General features: G+C 39.8%; 1 protein-coding gene across 2 annotated transcripts; it reads left to right on the forward strand.

Annotated features, from left to right (window-relative positions):
• The first annotated feature begins 14,808 nt into the window (after positions 1–14,808).
• osr2 (odd-skipped related transciption factor 2) lies at positions 14,809–23,468 on the forward strand. Of its 2 annotated transcripts, none has more exons than XM_073046290.1 (4): positions 14,809–15,171; positions 21,035–21,750; positions 22,519–22,618; positions 23,099–23,468. In XM_073046290.1, exons 2-4 carry the CDS (start codon positions 21,095–21,097, stop codon positions 23,171–23,173), a joined length of 831 nt encoding a protein of 276 aa, XP_072902391.1. In that variant the 5' UTR covers positions 14,809–15,171; positions 21,035–21,094; the 3' UTR covers positions 23,174–23,468. The 2 variants fall into 2 exon arrangements, with proteins under 2 accessions (XP_072902391.1, XP_072902383.1); XM_073046282.1 differs by having other exon boundaries at positions 14,818–15,171; positions 23,017–23,468.
• The last annotated feature ends 1,161 nt before the right edge of the window (positions 23,469–24,629 follow it).

Consider the following 24,629-nt stretch of genomic DNA (forward strand, 5'->3'; position numbering starts at 1 on the left):
CGATCCCTGATTGGCTGCTGTTCAAAACACCAAACTGATGTGAGTCGATGGCTTATGTAATCAGTTTGTGAACCTGGGTGAGATACGTCTTCTCATGCTTCGGATTTCCGATTGGTCGCTGCTCAGAACACCAACCTGCCACAAGTTGTTGCCTTATGTACTCGATTTGCGAACCTGAGTACCAGAGAATGTCAGAATCAGATTTTGACTATGTGAAAGTTGTGTTCTATATGGTATCAGTGCAGTACAAAGACCTAAATTGATGTACTGGAAGAAAAACAATTCTAATGTGACATAGTGATCAGAGTCCATGACTCCAAAACAACGATATCCCTGCACCTTAATCCAAAATTACATTATCTAATCTCACTAATCATCAAAATTTTAGCACAAATTTGTGCAATTATTGTGTTATTTATATTACTTAATTGAGATTTTGGCAATAATTCAAAATATTTACTGCAAAAATAACATTACAGATCTGTGAGTAATTCAAAACAAGCAAGAACTGAGTTATGCAAACACCACTAATAATAACTAGCATAACCCTCAAAGTGGCAGAAGACATTGCAAAAGCTGACTGTGGATATCTGCCAAAAAGAAACATTATTTTAGCACTTTACAAAATAGACAAGAGGGTTAAATACCCCAGGGCAATGCAAAAGGGTATACTAATTCAAAATGGGTGAATTAGCAACTAACGGTAGGGTCAACTCTTTCCAAAATCCAGCTTCAGTGAAATCAGTTCTGAATAACTTTCAGAATCCATATGACAGGGTTTGCATACCATTACTTCCTGTAAGCCAAAATCTAACAGCATAAATGGTAGTGATGCTTCACACCACCCCGCCCCCCCCCCATGAGCTGATTGCCTTTTTGAAAGGGAGAATAAATCTGCACCTTTGCAAATCCCTGTAGCATCTGATTCCCCTATGATCTTTGTCTCAGAGACTGATATCAGAGCATCCTTCAAGAGGGAGAACCCTCTCAAGGCATTAGGCCTCAATGGTGTACCTGGCAGGGCACTGAAAATCTGTGTGGACCAACTGGCTGGAGTGTTCAAGGTTAACTTCAATCTTTCCCTGATGCAGTCAGATGTTCCCATCTGCTTCAAAAGGGCATCAGTCATGAGCTGCCTCAATGACAATTGCCCAGAAGTACTCATACCTCCTATGATGAAGTACTTTGAGAGGTTGGTCATGGCCAGAGTTAACTTCAGCCTGAGCAAGGATCTGGACTCGCTGCACTTTGCCTACTGCCGCAACAGGTCTACAGTAGATGCAATCTCAGTGGTTCCCTACTCGTTTTTGGAGCACCTAGACAGCAACAATGCATACATAAAGTTGCTGTTTATCAGTTCAGCTTTCAATATCATCATCCCCTCACTACTAATCAGAAAGCTTCAAAAACCTGACCTCCATTCTTCCCTCAGCAACTGGATCCTTGACTTCCTCATTGGAAATACTGTCAATACGCACCTGCGCTAGTCACTTTACACTTACGGCTGTGTGGCTAAACACAGCTCCAAATCAAAGGTGGTGACAAATCATCATATAGGAGAGAAATTGAAAAAAAATAGCTGAATGGTGCCATAACAACAATCTCTTACTCAAAGTCAGCAAGACCAAGGAGATGGAAGGAGGAGGAACCCAGAGAGGCAGTCCTCATCGGAGGATCAGAGGTGGAGAGGGTCAGCAACTTTAAATTCCTTGGTGTTATTATTTCAAAGGACCTGTCCTGGGCCCAACACATAAATGCCATTACAAAGAAAACAATGCAGCACCTCTACTTCCTTGGGAGCTTGCAAAGATGAGCATGACATCTAAAATTTTGAAAGAATTATGTAATGTAAGTGGAGAGTATATTGACTGGCTGCATCACAGCCTGGTACGGAAACGCCAATGCCCTTGAATGGAAAATCCTACAAGAAGTAGTGGATACAGGCCAGTCCATCATGGGTAAAGCCCTCCCCACTATCAAGCATATTGACACAGAACATTGTCACGGGAAAGCAGCATCCGGCATCAGGGACTCCCACCATCCAGGACGTCCTCTCTTCTCACTGCTGCCATCAGGAAGAAGGTTCAGAAGCTTCAGGACACTCACCTCCAGGTTCAGGAACAGTTATTGCCCCTCTACCATCAGGCTCTTGAACCAAAGGGGATAACTTCACTTCATCATTGAAATGTTTCCACAACCAATAGATTCACTTTCAAGGATTCTTCATCATGTTCTCGATATTTATTGTTTATTATTATTATTATTATTACTTCTTGATTTTTGTAAAGTTTTTGTCTTTTGCACACAGGTTGAACACCCAAGTTGATGCAGTGTTTCACTGATTCTATTCTGGTTATTATTCTATTTTGGGTTTATTGAGTATGCCAGCAAGAAAACGAATCTCACGGTTTGTATATGGTGACATATATGTACTTTGATAATACATTTACTTTGAAATTTTAAACTTTGAACTTTGAAGAAAATGAATCTCAGAGTTAAGTATGGTAACATATACGTACATACTTTGATAATAAATCTGCTTGGAGCTTTGAAATTTGAATAAACATATTATCACACAGTTCTCTGCATTAGATTAAATTTCCCATTTTTCTATCCAGCTGGCTGCAGTCTATATTATAATCATGAGATTCCACAGATGCTAAAAATCTAGAGCAATGCACACAAAATGCTGGAGGATCTCAGCAGTTCAGGCAGCATCCGTGCAAATGAATAAATGGTCACGTTCCAGGCTGAGGCCCTTCATCAGGACTGGAAAGCAAGAGGGAAGACATCAGAATAAAGAAGTGAGATGAGGGGAAGGAGAGCAAGCTAGAAGGTGATTGGTGAAACCAGATGGGTGTCAAGGGAAAGGACTGGAGAAGAAGGAATCGGAGAGGAGGGCAGAATGGACAATAGATGCTGCTTAACCTGCTGAGTTCCTCCAGCATTTTGCTTATGTTGCAAACCATATTGCTCCTCTTCAATTTAACCAGTTTTTAAAATTACCTGCCAGTTTCGTTATCATGTCCCATACATCTCTGTCTGAATCATTAGAATTTACATAATTAAAAGCATGGGACTTAGGGCTAAACCCTGTAAAACCCCAGAGGCAACAACCTCCAGTAACAAAAGTGCCAATCAGCGCGGAGATGTTTAGGATTCAGGTTCAAGTTCAAGTTCAAATTTTTGTCATAGAATACATTCACAGGGTGTGAATGTCATTAAGATTAGCTTTTGCTGCAGCATATTACATTACAAAATGAGTTAATAAAAATTTAAATTAACTTACATTTTACACAGCTTACATGTCAAAATATTCATAATAATGGTTTGACACTCTGGCGGGCATGGTGTTTTTCAATTTGGACAACCTTGCTACATGGGACATAGTCAAAAGCATTGCTAAAATTCATGTACAATAGATTAATGTCAACTGCACTGTCTCCCCCTCCCCCAAGCAATACAATCAAATCACTCAAACACAATTTTCTATTAATAAATCTACGTGATCATGATGCCATTAGTTTTAAGGTAATTATGAAAAAGGACAGGTCTGGTCCTCAGATTGAGATTCCAAATTGGAGAAAAGCCAATTTTGATGGTATCAGAAAGGATCTGGCAAGTGTGGATTTGGACAGGCTGTTTTCTGACAAAGGTATACAGTACTTGGTAAGTGGAGGCCTTCAAAAGTGAAATTTAGAGAGTACAGAGTTTGTATGTTCCTGTCAGAATAAATGGTAAGGATAAATGGTTGAGGGTGACCTTGGTTTTTGAGAGATATTGAGGCCCTGGTTATGAAAAAAATTAGGTGCATAGCAGGTAGGAACAAATGAGGTTCTTCGGTATAAGAATTGAATGAGAACACTTAAGAAAGAAATTAGGAGGGCTAAAAGAAGGCTTGAGGTTGCTCTAGCAGACAAGGTGATGGAGAATCCTAAGGGCTTCTACAGATAGGTTAAGAGCAAAAGAATTGCAAGGGACAAAATTGATCCTCTGGAAGATCAGAATGGTAATCTATGTGTGGAGCTAAACAAAATGGGGGAGATTATGAACAGATTTTTGTGTCTGTGTTTACTCAGGAGCCAGAGTCTGTAGAAGTGAGGCAAAGCAGCAGCGAGGTCATGGACCCTCTACAGAGGAGGAGGGATTTCCTGTCTCGAGACAAATTAGGATGAACAAACCCCCAGGACCTGACAAGGTATTCTAATGGACCCTGTGTAAAGCAGGAGCAGAAATTGCAGTGACCCTAGCAGAGATATTTAAATCATCCTTAGCAACAGGTGACTTACTTGAGGGTTGGAGGAGAACTGAAGTTGTTCTACTGTTTAAGAAAGGCTCTAAATATAAATCAGGAGATTATAGGCCAGTGAGCCTGACACCAGTCGTGGGAAAGTTATTGGAAGGTATTCCAAGGGACCAGATATATGAGTATTTGGATAGACAGGATCTGATCAGAGAGAGGCAGCATGGCTTTGTGCATGGTAAGTTGTGTCTAACCAATCATATAGTTTTTTTTGCGAAGAAGTTACCAAGAAAGGTGATGAAGGCAAGGTAGTAGATTTTGTCTCGGTACATGGACTTTAGCAAGGCATTTGACTCGGCCCTACATGGGGGGGGGGGGGGGGTTGGTCAAACAAGTTCAGTTGCTCAGCAGTCAAGATGAGATAGTAAATTAGATGAGATATTGGCTTTGTGTTGGAGCAGCCAGAGAGTGATAGTAGACAGTTCCTCTCTGACTGGAGGCCTGTGACTAGTGGAGTGCTGCAGGGATCGGTGCTGGATCCATTGTTGTTTGCCGTGTATATCGATTACCTGGATGATAATGTGGTTAACTGGATCAGCAAGTTTGCAGATGACACCAAAATTGGGGGTGTAGTGGACAGCGAGGAGGACTATCATGGCTTGCAGCAGGATCTGGACCGTCTGGAAAAATAGGCTGAAAATGGCAGATGGAGTTTAATGCAGACAAGTGTGAAGTGTTACAGTATGGGAGGACTAACCAGGGTAGGTCTTACACAGTGGGGCACTGAGGAGTGTGGTAGAATCAAGGGCTCTGGGAATACAGGAAAATAATTCAGTGAAAGTGGTGTCACAAGTAGGGTTGGAAAGGAAGCTTTTGCTACATTGGCCTTCATAGATCAAAGTACTGAGTACAGGAGCTGGGATGTTATGCTGAAGTTGTATAAGATGTTGGTATATTGGAGTATTGCAGTTTTGGTCACCTCCCTACTGAAAATATATAAACAGGGTTGAAAGAGTACAGAGAGAACCTACAAGGATGTTGCTGGATCTAGAAAACCAGAGTTATAAGGAAAGATTGAAAAGCATAGAACTTTATTCCCTAGAACATAGACTATTGAGGGGAGATTTGATAGAGGTATACAAAATTATGAGTGGTACAGATAGGATAAATGCAAGCAGACTTTTTTCCACTGAGACTGGGTGAAACTGCAACTAGACGTCATGGGTTAAGGGTGAATGATGAAATGTTTAAGGTGAACATGAGAGAAAAATTCTTCCCTTAATGCTTAAGTATTGAAATTGCATTTGCTTCCACCACCTCCAAGGGCAGCATGTTCCAGATAACCACCTCACTCTCTGTGAAAAATTCTCCCCTCAGATCACATTTAAATATCACCCCCTTGTGATAAACCTGTCTCCACTGCCTGCAAAAGGACTATCTATCCTACCTATGCCTTCATAATTTGACATACTTTTGGATATGTAAATCACTCAGACTCCTACATTTCAGTGAGAATAAACTCAGTCTATCTATAATCTTTCTAAAATTTGTTATCCTCTCAACTCTTTCAATGGATTCCAGTAATTCCCACACCATGAAGTCTAACTAATGGCTTGTAAGTGACTCTGCTTATCCTTTCTTCCCTTTCAAAGCAGCAATAACCATCCTCCAAACCTCCAGTATCACTGCTGTAACCAGAGAATTGAAATATTGGAGTCAGGTCTTCTGCCATGACTCCTCTTGTTGAATATGATGTAGGATTAATTAACTGAATGCAATTAACCCTCTGCTGTGTTCTAGTGCTGTGGTGACTACTAATTGAATGATCTGTTAACGTAATGATTTATTAGCTGGATACATTCTGACCTCAGGACTGCTTTGACTGGATGGAAGGTAGCCTGATGAGAAACTGCTCGATCAAATCTGCTATGTGATGCCCTTTTACTTAATGAGAAAGCAGCCTACTCTGTTTACAAAATGCTATAATGTACTTTGTTCTGAAAACTATTTATTTAAACCTTAGACATTTAATTAAATATATTTAAACATCTTCAAAATTAATGTTTAATAAATACTGTTTTACTTTGATTTGTTTTAATGCAATTCACCAACATGAAGCACATAATTTTTGTTTATTTATCTACAATATTTTCTGTGTACATTAGTGCTTAATTTCCAGGAATTAAAACATCCCCCTGAATTGATGAAGTGTATCAGTGAAGTTACTATTACAAACTATTTTTCATTTTGGCATTTGTTTTTCTCTTCACGGCTAGGTTAATGAAACGTGATGAGCCCATGAGTATGCTGCATTGTACTTAATCAAACATGAAGTAAGTTTGCTTTACTTCACTTGGAAGGGATGGTATTGTAGTTTAGTTCACTCATTATCCACATGTAGCCCATCAATTTCACATTGTTGATTTTGATGCTGTGCTCTTTGTACCATATCTTACAAGTTTTCAAAAAATCCCAGTGAACATTGCTTTTGCCATTTTTGCACCTGTTTTTGATTTTAAAAAATCAGTTTTCAAAGAATGAGAAAGAAGGCTGATTCTCCAGCATACTCTGACATTTACCATGCTAGTCTGTATTATCTGCTGTGAATAATGGTGATATAATCATTCAACTGTCTAGTCTCATCAGTAATACATGTATATCTTCATCTCCCCACTGAGCAATAGAGGACCTGTTCTCTCTTCCCCTGAGTGTCTGCCTTTATTATCCCATCACTCATTTTACATCGCACTGTTCAGTCACTCTCTTCCCCCAAGGTTCAATGCAATTTGGGGCCATAGGGATTTAATGATGAATTAGGGAGTTCATGGGCATAAGTTCAGCATGTCACATAGTTTGTCCATAATATTATAAGACAGGTCATCAACTTGCTCCTGTTCCTTCACTTTCATGGAAGCTCCTTCAGTTAATCCAGTTTCTTGTGACTATGGCATTAATTGCTATTATATAAATTGTCTTTAGTCTTCATCCAAATGAGCTGCTGATAGGTACATTCTCATATTCGAAGCTACGACTTTTTGACATGGGTCATGATACTCAAGGTGAATTGTACATTGGTCCCTCACTGGTTGGTTGAGGCTCTTCCAAAGTACTATCAATAGTGCTCAGCCTATTTGTCCCATTTGTCTCCTAAGCTTCTTCCAACTAACCTGAGTCTCAATGCTTTATCATTTTGAAAGGCACAGCCTTTCTACTCATCAATTCTGAGATTGCGATGCCTCTGAATAACTAACAAATCAAACCAAGTCTCTGACTTCTTGTTAATTTTGGGTACTTTTTTGCCTCCATGTCACTTGTGTTTCTTTTTACTAAACGCCTAAGTTCTTCATTTCAATGAATATTTGGTGGCTCTGTCATTGCGCAGTATGTTATTGTCTGCCTTTGCCGCACACCCCCTTAGGTCATTGCAAGTGGCTGTTACAACGAACCAGGGAAGGGCTGAATTCCACCTTGTCTTTTGATTGGTTTGTTCATATGTTGTCATGGCATTGCTGCGTAACAGTTTCCAGTGAAATTTAATATGAACTTTGAAGTTTATTTGGGAAAAAACAAAACATATCAACTGCTTACTTTTTCCAATTGGTTGTAATGTACGCTGAATGTGCAACGCTTTCAGGATGTTTAGTTTGAATTGTTTGACCGTAAAACAACCCTCGGAGGATGTACAATGACAGAACCGAGAGGCGATGCCCAATTTAACTCAATGTTATTCGTTCTAAAATGGAAATGGAACACATTCTCTGTGTCTCTCTGATAACATTTTAAATACGTGCACAATAGATCCTAAATCTAAAAACATCTTGAAACCTAGGTCACTTCATAGATACGGTTGAAAGTTTAATAATCGGTTCAAACTATACAATTGTCTCGCTCCGGATAGCTGTTTCTAATTGAACCTAAACGGAACCCTTAACATAGAGGGTTTTTAAAAATTCCATATTTCTTCTAAGTTCTCAAAGTAAATCCCAGCTTTTGATTCAAGGTTGGGTGTGTATACTCATCTTAATAACGAATTGATTTGATATTTCAAACTTTATTTGTAATGGACACGTGGGAATATTAAATTCTTCGAGTTTCCCTGCTCAGAGAAAATCTGGTAAAGTTGTTCCAAGGGGCTAAATGTATTGACGATAAGCGCGGGACGGAATGATACTTTCGAAGCAGATTGTTTTGCGAAGTATATTACACTTAGGGAAATTACATCATTCATATAATTCTGCGACACGGTATTTGGCCAAAACAAACGTCCCATTGAGTATTTCACATAAGGGGATAGTTTGAACTGATGTATTACAAGGATTTCGTGCACATATCCAAAGCTGGAAAACTTTATTTATTCAAAGTAATGAGTTTCATTAACGTTGGTGGTGAGCACTCACAATGAAAATTAAACAGCATAGAGCACAAGAATGGAATGATGCCAACACCTTTTCTAATGCTCTGAAATTAAGGATTCTAAGAGAGGCCAAATCCATAAGATGGTTTGGGTTGACTGTGATTAAGTCGCTCTCGATATATGGTACCTGCGGCGAAATATGAAATCACACATCTTCTCAAACGTATTCTGAAAACGAACTAAATTGAACTAAAACAATAATATTTGCTGATGTTTGAAATCTAAAAAGAAAAGGCAGTTTAGTCAACATCTGCGGAAAAAATACACATTAATCTTAAAACAATAACAAAAATGCGTATGCATGGAATTCTTAAAATTTACCCAAGGCTCCTCGTAGGTGGTTTAAGTGTTGGTCATAACTCTTCAACATAACTGATTTACCAGGCAGCATTATTGATTATGAAGCCAATTAATCTGTTCTCGTTTGAGGATCGATGTCGGCGGTTTCCTCAAATATTATCTTTAAAATACAGGTTGGTCACCTGTGATATAAGCCAGATAATAGCCAAATATTTGTTACTTTTTAAATGATAAAATGGAATACAAAAAGTTTGAGTTTGATTCCTGACAAAAATCGCTATTTGGTTTACAAAACTGCAAATAATGGCGACGTGACAGTCCATGGTTTGGCGTGAAAATCTAAAGCGAGAACGTGAGATATTTCAATTCCTCTGTGTTTTAAGGAAGACAACTAAATACTCCGTGTGGAAATATCTGTTTCTTTTTTTTGGCAATGAGTTTGGAGATGGGTCATTTAGTCAACAGGAGTTGCTGCGGTCTTGGTTTTCCTTGTGCGGTTCTGACCTTATTTCAATGGATGCCGGTAGAGGGACAACGGACCGGCGCAAAGGCAAAGAGCACACAGGTGTAAAGAGGAAAAGTTGCGTCCATTAAAAACAACACTGTTTTGCCCCACGCCACTAACCGTTGTGACCGTTCAGGGAAGTGTTATAAAACAGATCTGACACCAAACCACAAAAGGAGAGATTGGGAAAGATAAGTATAAAGACTAAAACCATTGCACATAAATAAAACCATTGCACATCTATCTGACGCTATTGCTGCTATTTAACCAAACGTTGGGCAGGCATATATGGTCCTAAATCGTATTTCATTTTCACATGAAAACCATGTAGAGGCAAAGTACAAGCTTCCTTTTGGTTACAAATATTTCATTGTTTTTTTTATATCTGACAAAGGTGTGATTGCTAAATGCAAAGTTGGTCAGCGAGACTCGATTGTCCTATCGTTTATCGGAGTTTAAAAGTACGTAAAATTAATTTGTGAAATCGCTATTGTGCCCATTGAGCCCCATTCACTAATCAGTAACTTAACGATGATCCGGATAATCTACCAGATAGCAGCAATTTGGTAGAACTGGTTCCCTAGTGTGGGATCAAATCACATTTTGACACTTCGTTAACACCAAGTTTATAGGGCAGATTAAATTCTTCACATCTGTGTTAAACTCCGCTTCATAAAAACGTTCCTTAATGGTTATTATGAAACAAGGTATGTGGTTACTTCACCTGTAAAGCAACCTTTGGTTCTTTTTGTTGTTAAACAACCAGTTATTAATGCAAGAGGTAAGAGCTATGGTATATTCTTTAAAAAAGGAACTGCGAGATTACGCGATATATTTGCATGTTTGATTCTCTCTAATATAATATAGTGAAGATATTTTGTTGTTCCAATGTTTTTTTGGTTTTAAACTGTAAACGATTTAAAGCAACATCATTTTGACGGTGTTACAACATTTAAGAAACAAATGTTCATCATCGTACCCAACATCCGAAGCAAAATTTGAGTGTTCATTCAAAAAAAATCACATGTTACGTTCGCTCTGGTTTACATTTGTCGCGCATAGTTTTCTTTTTACATCATTGATTTTCTTAATCTGGTATGCATTAGCTGGGTGGAAAATATTAAAGTTAGGTGCGCTTTGAGGGAACTGCTTTATCGTTTCCTTCACTCTGGTCTTCATTCTTCGTGGCAGCCGCTGGGCGGCGCTCCAAGCCGGTAACCGGCTCCCAGATGCTTGTTCAAGCTGCCACTTCAGGGAGTTTGCGAAGTTCTCGAAACATTTTACCAAATGTTTCCAAAGCATCCAGCTTTTAAATCAATAACATTCTGAAAAGCTGCGACGTCATGAAATTGCATAGCAAATTGAATTCTTTTGAATATTATTTCATAACTACTAAGTATTGCAGAATCCAATGTACAAACTAACCGTTTCACTTGCTCCTGTGAATAACTAATATTAGCATATTGATGTTTTACATTTTGTTATGCAGTTTGATCATTAGTACCTAAACCATTTATAACCGTCGCTAATCCACTGTAGGCTTGTTTAAAAATCACATCTGATTTTTATCAATAAAATGCAGAATAAAGAATTTTCTTTAAAAATATTTTTGAAAGAGAAATAATTGAAACTAAATGCGAACTAGTGAGAAACTAAATTTATTTAATAGTCATCCTTTGCTGTTGTATTTAAGGCTGATATTCTAAGGTGGTCCCCAAAATAATATAGTATGTTTAAGAAAAGTATAATCGGTATTCAAATCAGTTTAGATATTCATCTGGTGGTCAGATTTTGCATTTCAGTATTAGTTATAAAGATGATTCCTTAGCCTGGACATTCGGATTTTATTGGCAGTTTGTTAGATCATGGTATGTTACATCTCAGCGCCTTTAAATTTAAAGTCCGAAAATGCTTTTCAATTTCGGGCTAATTAGAAATATTAACTTAATTAGGTGTAGCTTTAATATACTCACCCTTCCGACCTACTCTATCTACTTCTCACATTAGATAACCATTCACAAATTATGGGCGATTTAAATTGAGGGTTGGACGTGCAATGGATTATAATTTGTTTCGTACTAAATTTCGCCGATAATTTTCTAGATTATATCTCATAGCTGAATGGGAGAAATGAACCCCTCGTGGGTAGGAAGAGAACAGATTGTAATCATAGAATTAAGTCGTTTAGATTTTAAAGGGAAGGCTCTGGAGATTTCCAGTCTGTTCAGATTGCCTTTGTCATACACACGTTCCGGCAATGATTAATAAGCAATCACTGACATTGCTTTTCATAAGGTAATCAGTTTCCCGATCAACAGGGCCTGCTGACAAGTGCAATTGTACTTGGGTATTCTGAACCGGTATCAGAAATTGGATATAATATGTAAGGCAAATGATGCTGATTTGGTTGATTATAAACTCGCCATGAAGCAAAACAGACGGCATCTATTGAAAACGGATAGATAGATAGATAGATAGATAGATAGATAGATAGATAGATAGATAGATAGATAGATAGATAGATAGATAGATTGACAGTTAAATAACTTAACAGTTTATACCGATATCCAACTTCTGGAATATTGTTGATTTTTAATGTACTTAAATATGCGATAATAAATTCGATTTTTTTGTTTAAAATCTGAATGGTTCGAAGACCGTTTCTCTCCCACATATACAGAATCATATATTTTTATATAATCCCTACAATGTCAAATGAAAAAAAAAGCATTATAACAAATAAAATCATGCTGCTTGCTTGGTGAAAGGCTGACTACTGATACACATTTATGGGCTTTAGGGATCGCTAGTGAGGTTAGCGTTGATCACCGATCCCCAGGTGTCCCTGAGAAAGTGGCAAGTGCCATCCTAGAACTATGGTTGTTGTGCTGAAGCTTCTCCCACACAGAACTCTGGCTGGGTGACCCAGCGGCAAAGTGATGCTAATTTGACATGCTGCTTGAGCTGTAGATGTTGATTTACAATTGTGTTCTTCCAGTAAATTAAATCAAGTTTGGAGCTGAGTGAAAGATTTATTTGGGAAAATTGGCGCAATACTTGCTCAAATCAGCCCAATTTAGCATCCTAATTATTGTTGAATTATGTAGAATTCTACAGATATTTATGTCTTCTTCATCGGAGATATTTTGATTTTGGATCCAAAAAGTCGCTCTAAAATTGTGCGCATTGTCACTTGCAATATCTTCACTTCTTCCGGCGTAAGCGTCTAATTCGCCAAGACTGTAACTGAGAGGAAAACGGTGCAAACAGTGACAGTCATTTCTTTGCTACCTAGCTACCAGGAAATTCGCTGATATCTTGGAGGAAATTGAACTAGAAATAACACGCGGGTTTTCTTCGCTGTGAGACTGTATTTCTAGTGTATTAAAGAACATATGTGCCCACGTAATGCAGTTCCGCTTCCTAATACACAAATACGCATTGTAACAGACAGATTTACAGCCCCTATTCCTTGATGTCAAGCTTCCTAATTTCCCCGACAGGATAACTACAAAAACCCAACTACTGATTTAAAAAAAGCACAAGTGCTGGCGTATTGGCGCTGCTTAGGAACTTCCCAAAAACTTGGTTTGGTAACATCTAATTGTCAAATACATGTCCAGTTCCTTATACTCGTTTTGTCCAGTCCGATAGACTTAACATTTCTCCCTTGCGGCGCGAAATTCCTTGGGGAAAATATATATTCTGAGTCACCATACAGGATTGTGTTTAAAAGTGAGACGGATTTGATTCAGTTTCGATACCAATACAACGCAAAATCTCAAGCAAACAGCGGTGTTTTAACGTACAACTACAGCAGCCGTGGTTGGTAAAGGTTAAGACTACCAGAAAACATTATGCCAGTGATTAACCCACGGCCTTAATTGAATTGACAGCGCTTTTGGGAAACGAGGGGTCATCTGAAGGTGGGGGTGGGGTTAGGAGGCGAAATAAGACATTTTTGAATTTTTGGGATTTCATTCTGAACGGCTCAGTTTCAGCAGTGTCATGTTAAGCACGTCTATTTCCGAAGTAGCTGCACAGCTGCATATACAACGGATTATTTTAAGGTCATTAGTATATTTTACTTTCCTTAAAAATAACTCAAACCTTGTTATTCTTCCAATTCCAGACGCTGAGCAATATTTGGGTTTAATTTCTTTAAATAAAACAATCCGTTTCTATTAAATACGAGAGGGGAATTATGGACTCCTAGCCACGGTGATGCTTTTGTTGTGTCCCTCTGAGCTACCGGGTCTTCAGGTAAACATTTTGAGTGAAAATTACAAGAAGCAATGCTAAAATGGACCACTTCCATAAAATACTAAAAATAACTTTTTATATAACCCAGGGATTTATTCAAGAATATATAGAATTATCGGAATATATAAAAATTATTTCAGTATTTTATAATACAATGGAGTGTAATCCAAATGATTACAGAGATTGAAAATAATTATTTTTAAAGATTAATTTGATAGCATTCATTGTTTGCGAAAGGATGTAAGTTCGTTAACGAAGCCAATAACCCCGAACACGCATCTTCAGCGTTCCTATCTTTAAGGATATTAACAAAAACCTCAGCAGTTTTGTTTTAAATTAAGTTACAGTCATAATGCAATAATTGAAATCAACCCCTCCCCTCCTGAAGAGCCAAACAAACGCCAACGCATGTGAAGCACAACAAATGAACGCGGTGATATGGAAAGTAGGTAAAATTAGACGATACATAAAAGTTAATTGTCCATCCAAACCCGAGCGTACCGTTGGTGAGTGAAGAAGATTGAAATTTTGCCCAGATTGTTACGGGCAAGCTGACGTCCCTTTTCATATATACAAAAATATCATTTATATTATTGTGGTTACAAAGAGGGAATGTTTGTGTTTGCTGGATAGAGATCCGCAGGCGCTTTGCCTGTTCTGAAATAATCTGTGAAGTAATTGCCGTGTGAATTCGCTTTTCAGTCTGTCATATTAGCAATTTTATACATTAAGAACTTACAAAAGTCCCAACCCGCTTTTTATTTAGCAAGTTTCCTCGAACTAGACTATTGTTGCTTTCAATTTACTCCATGGAAGTTCTTTAGTTAAATTTTTAACCACCTCTATTGCTTCGGTAGGATTTTTTCGGCACGCGGTGTTACCTACCCCCTCCCTCCTCGTTTCACTAACATTAAATGAGCGCCCCCCCCCCCCCCACACACACACCTCTCGTCGCCCGCCCTACGTTTTGACATCGTAGACAAATCGTGTTTTAAAAAAGACTGCCGTCCCTTTAAGGACGTGTTGCTACCCAAACAGAAGTAAACACATTACTGAGACATTGAACCCATGTCAATAGTCACTGCTGGAGTTAATCATCCCCCCGGCTGTGCGCAAGCGCGCTGCCCGCCCTGGGCTGTAGTGAAATGTGATGGAGCCTGGAGACTGAGTTCAGAGAGAAATCGAGAGGAAGAGAGAAAAGACTCACCATCAGTCTCGGTCGCAGCCTGCAACACGGCTCTTGAAACCTTCCAACACCCACTGCCCCCGTAAAAACAGACCTTCCCTGGCGGAGCATGCCGTCAGCTACCAGGGACAAGTTGAAAAGCTTTTCCTAATTCGCCTGGATGATTCACTCTTGACGTTCTGGATTAAACAGTATTTATTTAAGAAGTTACTTTTGCTCATCGCTGGAATTGTTGGATAGTTTGGGATCCCCCGTTACCGGTAAGGGTTTTGATACGTGTGTGAAATAGTCCATCATGAAAAGTGTAAGTAGTCACATGGAATACCGTGCAATATGTTGGATTTTCTCGAAGTATTAACGGTGCTTTACGCAAGGTATTATCCAGGTTGAAAACTTAAGTTGCAAAGTTCCAAACTGGTGTTGGGCTATGCGCACGCTGTGTGTGTGTGTGTGTGTGTGTGTGTGTGTGTGTGTGTGTGTGTGTGTGTGTGTGTGTGTGTGTGTGTGTGTGTGTGTGTGTGTGTGTGTGTGTGTGTGTGTGTGTGTGTGTGTGTGTGTGTGTGTGTGTGTGTGTGTGTGTATATAAAGCAAAGCAAAGATCTGAGACGAAGGCTTTGCTCTTTCGTTTTCCTCGTTGAGGCCAAGCATTGAACAGCGCCGAAGCTAGCAGTGGACTGGGACCGAGCCACATTGTACGACGGCGATTCATTCTGAAGTAGCCAATCCTCCTGAAAGCTGCATAGAGCTGTGCAACACAATGGTAGCGGGCGCGGGGAGTGTGTGTGTGTGTGTGTGTGTGTGTGTGTGTGTGTGTGTGTGTGTGTGTGTGTGTGTGTGTGTGTGTGTGTGTGTGTGTGTGTGTGTGTGTGTGTGTGTGTGTGTGTGTGTGTGTGTGAGAGAGAGAGAGAGAGAGAGAGAGAGGGGGGGGGGTTCTGTCAATCGACAAGTGTTAGCCAAGAACTGTAGGAAATGAGGAAGCCTCGGTTCCTTTCATTGGTCATTCGCTGCTATCACGCTGAATTGAGGCTCTCCCAAAGAAAATGGTCTTTGTGTGTGTGTGTGTGTGTATAAACACCAGTCCTGACAATCCTGTTCAATCTCTGGGCATCGCTGAGTACTCCAAACTCAGCGTGTAGTTCTTTCTTACTTTCTTCTTCGTTAGCTTGAGAAAACCATTGATCAAAAGTGACGCCGCACCTGTAAAGTGTTTCCACAATCGCGGTAGTCCTCAGAGCTATTAAACTAGCAATTCCTCCCTTGTCTGAATTCCAATTGTCACCTATGTTCTTTCCGCAAAGATGCCCATATCTATGTGAACTACTTTACAGTACCAGCCACTGGTCCCTGTTGGATTACCACAAACTGCGAACGCGCTTATCATTATTTAAACAATTGGAATGTTGTAAATTCCCAGTTTTCTCCCATTATGTGAGGTTACCTTCGCCTCTTGAATCCATCTTCCAGGCACTTTGCTCTCGAGACGAATCCGACTGAATTTGTGGCAGAGAGCAAGACCTTCCCGCGGCAAAGTCAGTGGCGCGCGCGCTGGTGAACTTTTGCCGCTCCCCTGACGTGTTCAGTTCGGATAATATTATTTAATAGATTGGAGAGGGGCTTTCGTCGAACTCATAGACACTAGGGGGATGACCAAGTAACAAGAGCATGTCATGGCACTTTGCACGTAAAAGTTGAGGAGAATCATTTTCCGGTGACAGGTTTTGTTCGTGAAGTTAAGAGTTGTACGATCATAATTATGAAAACATGCTGGTGCATTATTACAACCCCAGTCCAAACAAAATATAGTCCGCATACTTCAAAGTAGCCAGCTCAATACTCCAAATATTGCGGAGAATGTCAGATATGATATTTGATTATAGTGCCACATACACTGCATTTATTATAAAATTGAGAGATTATTAATAATAACCATATTAGTCATTTTCTAAACTAGCTACAACAATAAATATAAATGCTGTTGATCTATATCTTATGCTTTACGTGACTCGATGTATCATAGTGAGGTATAGTTCCCAGTTAGCACCTTTATATAGTAACACTTATGGAGTGGTAGGTAAACAATGTGATCAGTCACTGGTCCTGGCTGTTAGACAACTAGATGGGGTGGTAAAATAGGAGGAAAGGGAATGGTTAAAAGGGAAATAAAATATGTCGCGCGAAGTGATTTTGTGCCGTTAAATGTCTTGTAAAGTTCTAATTATAACAGATTTGACAAAATGTGTATCGGCCTTGTTCTGGTTAAAAAAATGCCTGAACAGCACCCAAGAAGTACTTACCTTTGGGAATTCTGTTCAGTATGAAAGGGAACTCCACGCCCTGTAAAGAGGGAACAGGAATGTGAAATACAGGATTTCAATACATTAACCAGGACAACCTTACAGGGGTCGAAATCTCAATGTAACTTTACAGTGAATCTGCCTCGCTCTTTTACAGCTGTTTTTGGGATTGTGTTACACACAATATTTCCCACAGCATAAAACATTGCCTGAGAGAACATACTCTGGAGAGTACGGCCTGCAATGTATTCTCCGTCTGGGCGATTTGAAAAAATGAGACATTTACTCCAGTAACGGGAGAATGGCGCTGTATTACTTCTCTGTTTCTTTCACTTCTTTTGCTCATCCAATAATTAACAAACCCGGCTGGAATACATTATTTTGCCAACACACACATGTACACACACACACACACACACTCGCGCGCGAGCACACACACGCACATAATGCTTTATAAACAGGTATATATAATATATATATATCCTTATTGATGTTATATACATATATAAAACGGTAGTAAGCAGATATTGCATAGCGCACCTAGTCACGCGGTTCACATTAAAATGGAAATACTTTAATAAAACAGAAAGTAAAATAAATAAGCGCTGCCTGTTGTTTTTCGTCAGTGACTGAGCCAATATTGTCGAGATACGAATCTGGCACCGCATAGTTTATAATATCCCGCACAGTAATTTCAAGGGTAGAACTGCAAACGCACACACGTTGTGAGAGACTGGACAAAAGTCTGATTTACTCTAATTTTTAGTTTCTGCACGATGTACTGTCGGGATGTTGACGTTAGTTAGATCGCTCTGGCCTTCGCGTACAGAAGCCCGGAACCATTTTTTTAATTATGAGAGACTCTCCCACACACGAGTTTAATGGACATGCTTTGTGAACAAGTTAAAAACTGGCGTTTAGTGGAATTTGAAGCAAATTGATAGCTTCTAAGGCAATTATGGTGAAGGTCGGTGGATAAGCGAAACGCATGTGTCTTCGGGGATGTGTATGTTTCTTGCTAGGTGCCATGACAGCTGTGAACTGCAAGCGTGTGAAAGCCCGGGGTTGTGCGAGAATCTTCCAGGGGAAGTCCTTAAACAGGCTTTTTAAATATAGTTTTTTTTCGTTGTGTAAAGTGAAACCGCCACAGGTCCCTCTCATTCGCACACTCACAAAAACACAGATTAACGCACATAGACACAAACATACATATACACCACGTATCTGCACAACATACACATGTCGACTGATAGACACCAACAAAAACCACTCCAGCGAAACAGACATACATAAACCTACACACAAACACCAAACACTTTACACGCCGACATACGCTGTCACTAAAAGACGCACATGCAAACATACACATACACAGATTCCTTCCCGCCATATATAGGCCGCCAACATAGATCCCCGCACATGTGGACCTCACTATCTGAGAGACTGACAAGAAATGTCACTATGGGGAGAGCCCATTGACTTAAATCACCCTATCACACTGCACAACCCTTCACTTCCAGGAGATAACATTGCGGCTAAACTATTGAAAAAGAACACCAGGAAAATAGACGTGCCAGCGGGTTAACCATGGGGACGTATTTCAGATAAACATTGTAACGTTTAAAAAGGTGTCCGCGATGGCTATTGCGATTATTTTAATAAATGCAAACTGGCCAATATGTCGGGATCCATATAGGGAATGATTATCAAAGTTAAACAAACGCGCCAAGAGGGTAACTCCTGAAATGACAAACGGTATACACAATATCGAAATGAATTTTGCTCCAATTATTATTTACATGTTTCCAGAGTTCTAAATTGCCTGATTAGAACGGAATTAAAGAATGAGATTAGCCTTCCCAAAACCTGATTTGATCTGCATAAGAAAAATCGATCAGTGGTCAGCTGATAAAGTGTTTGTTGTGTTGCAGTTGATAAGCGCAGTAAGGGAAGGAGATGACCGCAAACAATTCACCCCTTACTCACTCGCCATTCGGCAGTATGTAAGATTCAGGGTAATCTGTAACGGGAAAGTTGGCAGCTCAATATAATCGGCTTGGTCCTTTCAGGTCACTGCAGAGGAACTCGGTCTGAGCTCAAACTGAACACACAGCGTCCACAAAAAGGGTAGATTTATATCACAGCCAAAATACGAGTTTAAATAACAAAACAAGTCACTTTTTTTCTCCTGAGGCATCCTGCTTCATGTAATAAAACTTGTCAAAACGGTGTGTTTTTTAAATTTTTGATGCGACTGTTTGAGCACAGGTGCCCACATTTGCACACACTTGAATCTGCTCTGGGAGAATTGTCATAACTGCTTAATATTTTTAAACAGCTTAAGTGGGACGGCGTGGATTTGCAGTTTCAACGTTTAACTGCGTTTGCACCAGAAATTCCATTTTAACTAAGCACGTATATAATCTCTTCAGTCTTTCCCTGAACTATCATATGGGAACAGATTTAGAACTTTCCTGTTCCGTTGAATAAAATAACAGAACGAATATCGTCACTAAAACACGAACCTCTACTGCAGAGTGATGGTTGTTTCAGAAAATCCTTCCTGTTTGAAATGCTTTATCATTTAAATTCTCGCCCTGATAATGCAGAAGATCACAAAATGGATCAGAACCAATTAATGTTCAGTGATTTTAATGAATATCAAACGTATATGAACATTTTCAAATTAAGTTCCGGAAGGTTAGATATTCTCTTTCGAGTAAAACAAACATGTTTCACTCTGCAGGTAACCAATGCTGAGAAGTGGGTTTGTTTAGTGCACGAGGCATTTGCTAAAGTGTTGCTTTCCCCACCCACCCACCCCCCTTCAATTATCTTGATGAACGAGTTGTTCTTGAAGGAAGAAAAATAAACAGTCTGTTCGAATCCCGACAGTTCGATTCCTCCGCCTCCCACCGCCCGGGGTCCTGTCTCCGCAGTGACATTGTGTGTTTGCACCGTTTACATTCTCTCGCTAGCCGTGGTGGTGGGGTAGAAGGGGTGACAAAAGTGCACTTACAGAAAACAACAAGAGCCCGCACAACATCAAAGCTGCCATGAAAGGGACGGGAGTGTGAGAAGTAACCCCTTCGACATATAGCTGGCGTTTTCAAAGGGTCACTGTAACAGGGAAGAACTGAGCGTATTCACATTCCCCGCGAATCTGCCCCTCATCGGCATCCAAGGTGGTGGTGACTTTGATTTACCTTCCTGGGTTTCGAAATGTTCGATTTTATTTATGCTGGTAGGGTGGTTATTGACCGCTACGGTCACCTCGTAAAGTTAAAGTGACTGGCATTAGATCTCATCCTTATTGTAAAAAAAAACCGCGTGAGGACTGCGCAGAGAATGTACTGTAATACACTGCCATCTGCAAAGTAATTTATTTATGTAGACTTGCTAGTCATGAAGTGAAGCGAAACCATTAGATGCTCAGGGAGTTACACTACGCTTTAATCCAAAATATCAATCCAAAGTGGAACCCGCATATCCAAGGCCTTCTGTGCAGCACAACCTTGCTAAAATACATTGCAATGTATCCCGGGGAGGAGTGTGAGTAGTTCCAGACATGTGAATATTTCAAACTATTTCCCATTCATTTGCATTATATATACAGAGAACGAAAAGGACTACCGTCATTCTTGAGGTTCTCAGGCCAAGATCGCTTTGAACCACAGCGGGAAAAAAGATACACGAAATATGAACACCGAAAGTTCAAAATGTTTTCTACTTGAATTGAACTTTATGTGGCTTACGGTCCCTTGTTGAATCTGGTCCCTCGGCTCAGTTCGTTCAACGACTAAATTATTTCCCTTTCTGTTCTTTCTAGACGCTGGCGGGAGGAATTGGCCAACTAGTGGACTCCCCAAGTGTTTACCATTCCGCCGAGATGGGAAGCAAAACGTTGCCCGCTCCGATACCCCTTCACCCCCCGCTGCAATTGACCAACTATTCCTTCTTGCAAGCTGTGAACACTTTCCCCTCGGCGGTGGACCACCTGCAGGGTTTGTACGGGCTCAGTACAGTTCAAACCATGCATATGAACCAATGGACCTTGGGTTACCCTCAGCTCCACGGAATCGCCAGGTCTACCTTCACTGAGATGGCCGCAGCTCAGAGGTTCATGGACGGCCGGTTTCCGTTTCCGGCACTGCCGTTTAGTACACATGTCTTCCATCCGAAGCAAGGTACGGTCGCCCATATCATCCCCTCCCTGCAGAAAGACCGGCCCCGCTTTGACTTTGCCAACTTGGCACTGGCGGCGACCCAAGAAGATCCGCCAAAGCCTGGAGACTTTCCCAAACTGAGTCCCGAGATAGGAAGCTCCCACGGGGAAGTGGGGAAACTAACCCTGGACAGAAAGCCTTCTAGGGGAAGGTTACCGTCCAAGACCAAAAAGGAGTTCATTTGCAAGTTCTGCGGTCGACATTTTACCAAATCCTACAACCTCCTCATACACGAGAGGACCCATACGGACGAGAGACCTTACACCTGTGACATCTGCCACAAGGCATTCAGAAGACAGGATCACCTGCGGGACCACAGGTAAGCGCTCGTCCATCATTCAGATCCATCACCCGTTCCAAAGGCAAATAACGAATATCTGTAAATACATTTACTGACGTCCAATTGACATAAGCGGGGAACTGGTGCGTTAGCATGCTTGGTATGTAGAGCTATTAATGGAAGCTTATTCGAGACTTTGTATGTGGGGTTTCAAGCGGAATCGCGGAAAACCGATGAGTTTCCTGTGAATGGGATTTTATTTAGAAGAGGAGTTTTTGTGTCCTGCTTTATTTTTTAAACAATTGTTATTTAATTGATTTAAATATTTAGCAATATTCGTCTACATTTTAACTATAAAATGTGAGAATGTTTTTTTTTGTTTTACTTGTGTAGTCCCTAGTTTTACTGTATCTCAGAAATGCAATAATTCTGAGATTTTTCCCACCTCATCTCCCTCCACGCCTCTCTTCTACTCCACCCCCAACACCACAAACCACACCGGCTTCGTCCGGATCTCAAGTGGGTTGGAAACCAGCGTAGCGTTTCTCCAGCTGAAGGGGGCGCTAGATCGGCGCTTGAAGAGCCCGCTCTTATCCTGAGGGTGGTCAGGGCAAGGAGTGCAGGAAGCTAAAGAATCATTAACTAATCGCCATCGGCAAATTCAAAACACAGCGATTTTGATAGACACGTAAATGAACAGGCCACGGTGTCACAGGCTCTGTGTGTGCGCGCGCACCCGCGCGCATGTGTATGTGTGTGTATATTTATGGACGCTTTACTCAGAATTACCATTGCCTTGATTTGCAGATATATTCATTCCAAAGAAAAACCTTTCAAGTGTCAGGAGTGTGGGAAAGGATTTTGTCAGTCAAGGACCTTAGCAGTTCACAAAACGTTACATATGCAGGTAAGGTCAACACCAAGTTTCCGTGCAATTTAAGCAACTTAAGTCTAAAGAAAAAAACTTTGACAAATCCTTTGGGAAGTATTGCGGATAATTTTAGGGATGTGTGGAAGCTTCGTACGACTACCAGTTATTTATAATGGGCCGATTCAGCTTTGGAAAATGTATTAAATCTATCATTAATGTCTCATCCATTCGGGAGTATTTTTTTACGTTACGATCTTCCAATTAACAGTTTTATTACCTACTTAAAAATTTTAAAAAGTAAACTAAAATATACAATGCACGATTATTCTGTGGCTCTATACCGCTAATGTAAGATAGAAGGAATTCACAATGGTTTTCTTTTCTTTCTTTTAAGAGAGAGGAATTAATTATTTGCTTGCTTCAAATCTGAACAGGAATCTCCTCACAAATGTCCCACATGCGGAAGAACCTTTAATCAAAGAAGTAACCTGAAAACTCACCTTCTTACCCATACAGACATCAAGCCCTACAACTGTGAGCAGTGCGGCAAAGTGTTCCGGCGTAACTGTGACCTGCGGCGGCACAGCCTAACACATACCCCTCGGGCGGAATATTGAGTGAATCGTCAGCCAAGCCACTCCGCGTTACTTGAATTTGCTGTGAATACTTGTATAAAATAAATGAATTAATAAACAAATAACCAAAACAAAAAAAAAGTACAGACAATAACCGCACTCATGTAATTCAATTGTTTGATACATATTACTGTTCGAAATAGAGCGTTCAAAATGTGTACATAAAATGTTTTTTACTGTTATATTTCCAATCAGCAAGTGAGAAAAATGGAAGCATGTGAATAATAAAAATAAACCCCCTTTATCTTTTATTTTTGTTTTTTTTTCTTTCAGTTGGATGTTGTAAAAATAAAACAAAACGCCTACCTAAAATGCAAATTAAAATTCATGCAATGTTCTTAAATAAGGTTTAAAGCAAGAGGAGGACGGTAATTTGGAGGTTTACAAATGAACTGTGGAATAATAACGCATTTCATCTCTTTCCCAAGACTTTCTATTGGGCCGAGATGCATTTGTCTACGTAATTATGGTGATTTAAAAAAAATGTCTTATTCCGGATTCCAGTCTTGGCGGCGTTACTGTGTAAAAAAAAACGCTTTTACTGGTCACTTGAAGATGTGTTTCTTTAATGGGCATTTGAGCCTGCGCACTTTTTTTTAAAGAAAGTGATGTATTTCTTTCACAAATCTTCTACTGGGCTCAAACATATACTGTATAACATCGTGAGTACATGCTAATTCCAGTTGTCAGCGACTGAGAGACAGTAGGCTTTTCTAACAACCGCTCACAACACAAGGTTTAAATGCCTACTCGGTTATTCGGCAAGACACTGAATGCAGTGGAAACTGTAGCGATGCAAATTTATTTCAGCTGCCCTGTTACGTTATTCACAAATGTTCCACTGGCCTATTTAATAACGTGGGAGAGTTTACACTTACAATTTACACTTACAGTCCAACCTTTATTCTGGGGTTAATGAAAGAACCTTTATTTAAAATCTTAGTTTTGCTATTGTAGGCCGAAGATCATTGAAAAAAAATCATAAACGTGAACACATGGACAAACAGCTCCCAAATTCATTGTCCCATCTCCAAGATAAACAATATCCATTATATTCCTCTTCCAATGCCAAATTAGTATTCTCTGTTTGCGAGGCTTTGTGATAGTTCGTGGCTTTGTGATTAACTTTCAACTGGTGTACAAGCTCTCTCTCGTTTGATTGTAATGTTTGCAAATCAAAGTTTAAAACTGTTATTCAAGTATAACGCGTCCCGGGCTGCTTGTGGTCTGAGTTACATGCGCCCAATTTGATATAATGTGCATTTTGATTAAGGGATCGATTGGTTTAATATTACCAATATTACTTATTTAAATAGATGGTCGGTTAAAATTAAAATTAAAATAGATCATAATTAAAATATAGAAAACTAAAATATTTTAGCTTCAATTTTTATATCTTTTACATCACAAGG

Source organism: Hemitrygon akajei, chromosome 1 (genome assembly GCF_048418815.1).
Source record: "Hemitrygon akajei chromosome 1, sHemAka1.3, whole genome shotgun sequence".
Taxonomy (NCBI): domain Eukaryota; kingdom Metazoa; phylum Chordata; class Chondrichthyes; order Myliobatiformes; family Dasyatidae; genus Hemitrygon; species Hemitrygon akajei.

Bases quoted from the DNA above. Each gene is read 5' to 3' on its own strand.
- osr2 (XM_073046282.1), top strand. From the start codon at position 21,095: ATGGGAAGCAAAACGTTGCCCGCTCCGATACCCCTTCACCCCCCGCTG. The intron at 21,751-22,518 runs GTAAGCGCTCGT...CTTGATTTGCAG, and splicing joins GATCACCTGCGGGACCACAG to ATATATTCATTCCAAAGAAA. The intron at 22,619-23,016 runs GTAAGGTCAACA...AAATCTGAACAG, and splicing joins ACAAAACGTTACATATGCAG to GAATCTCCTCACAAATGTCC.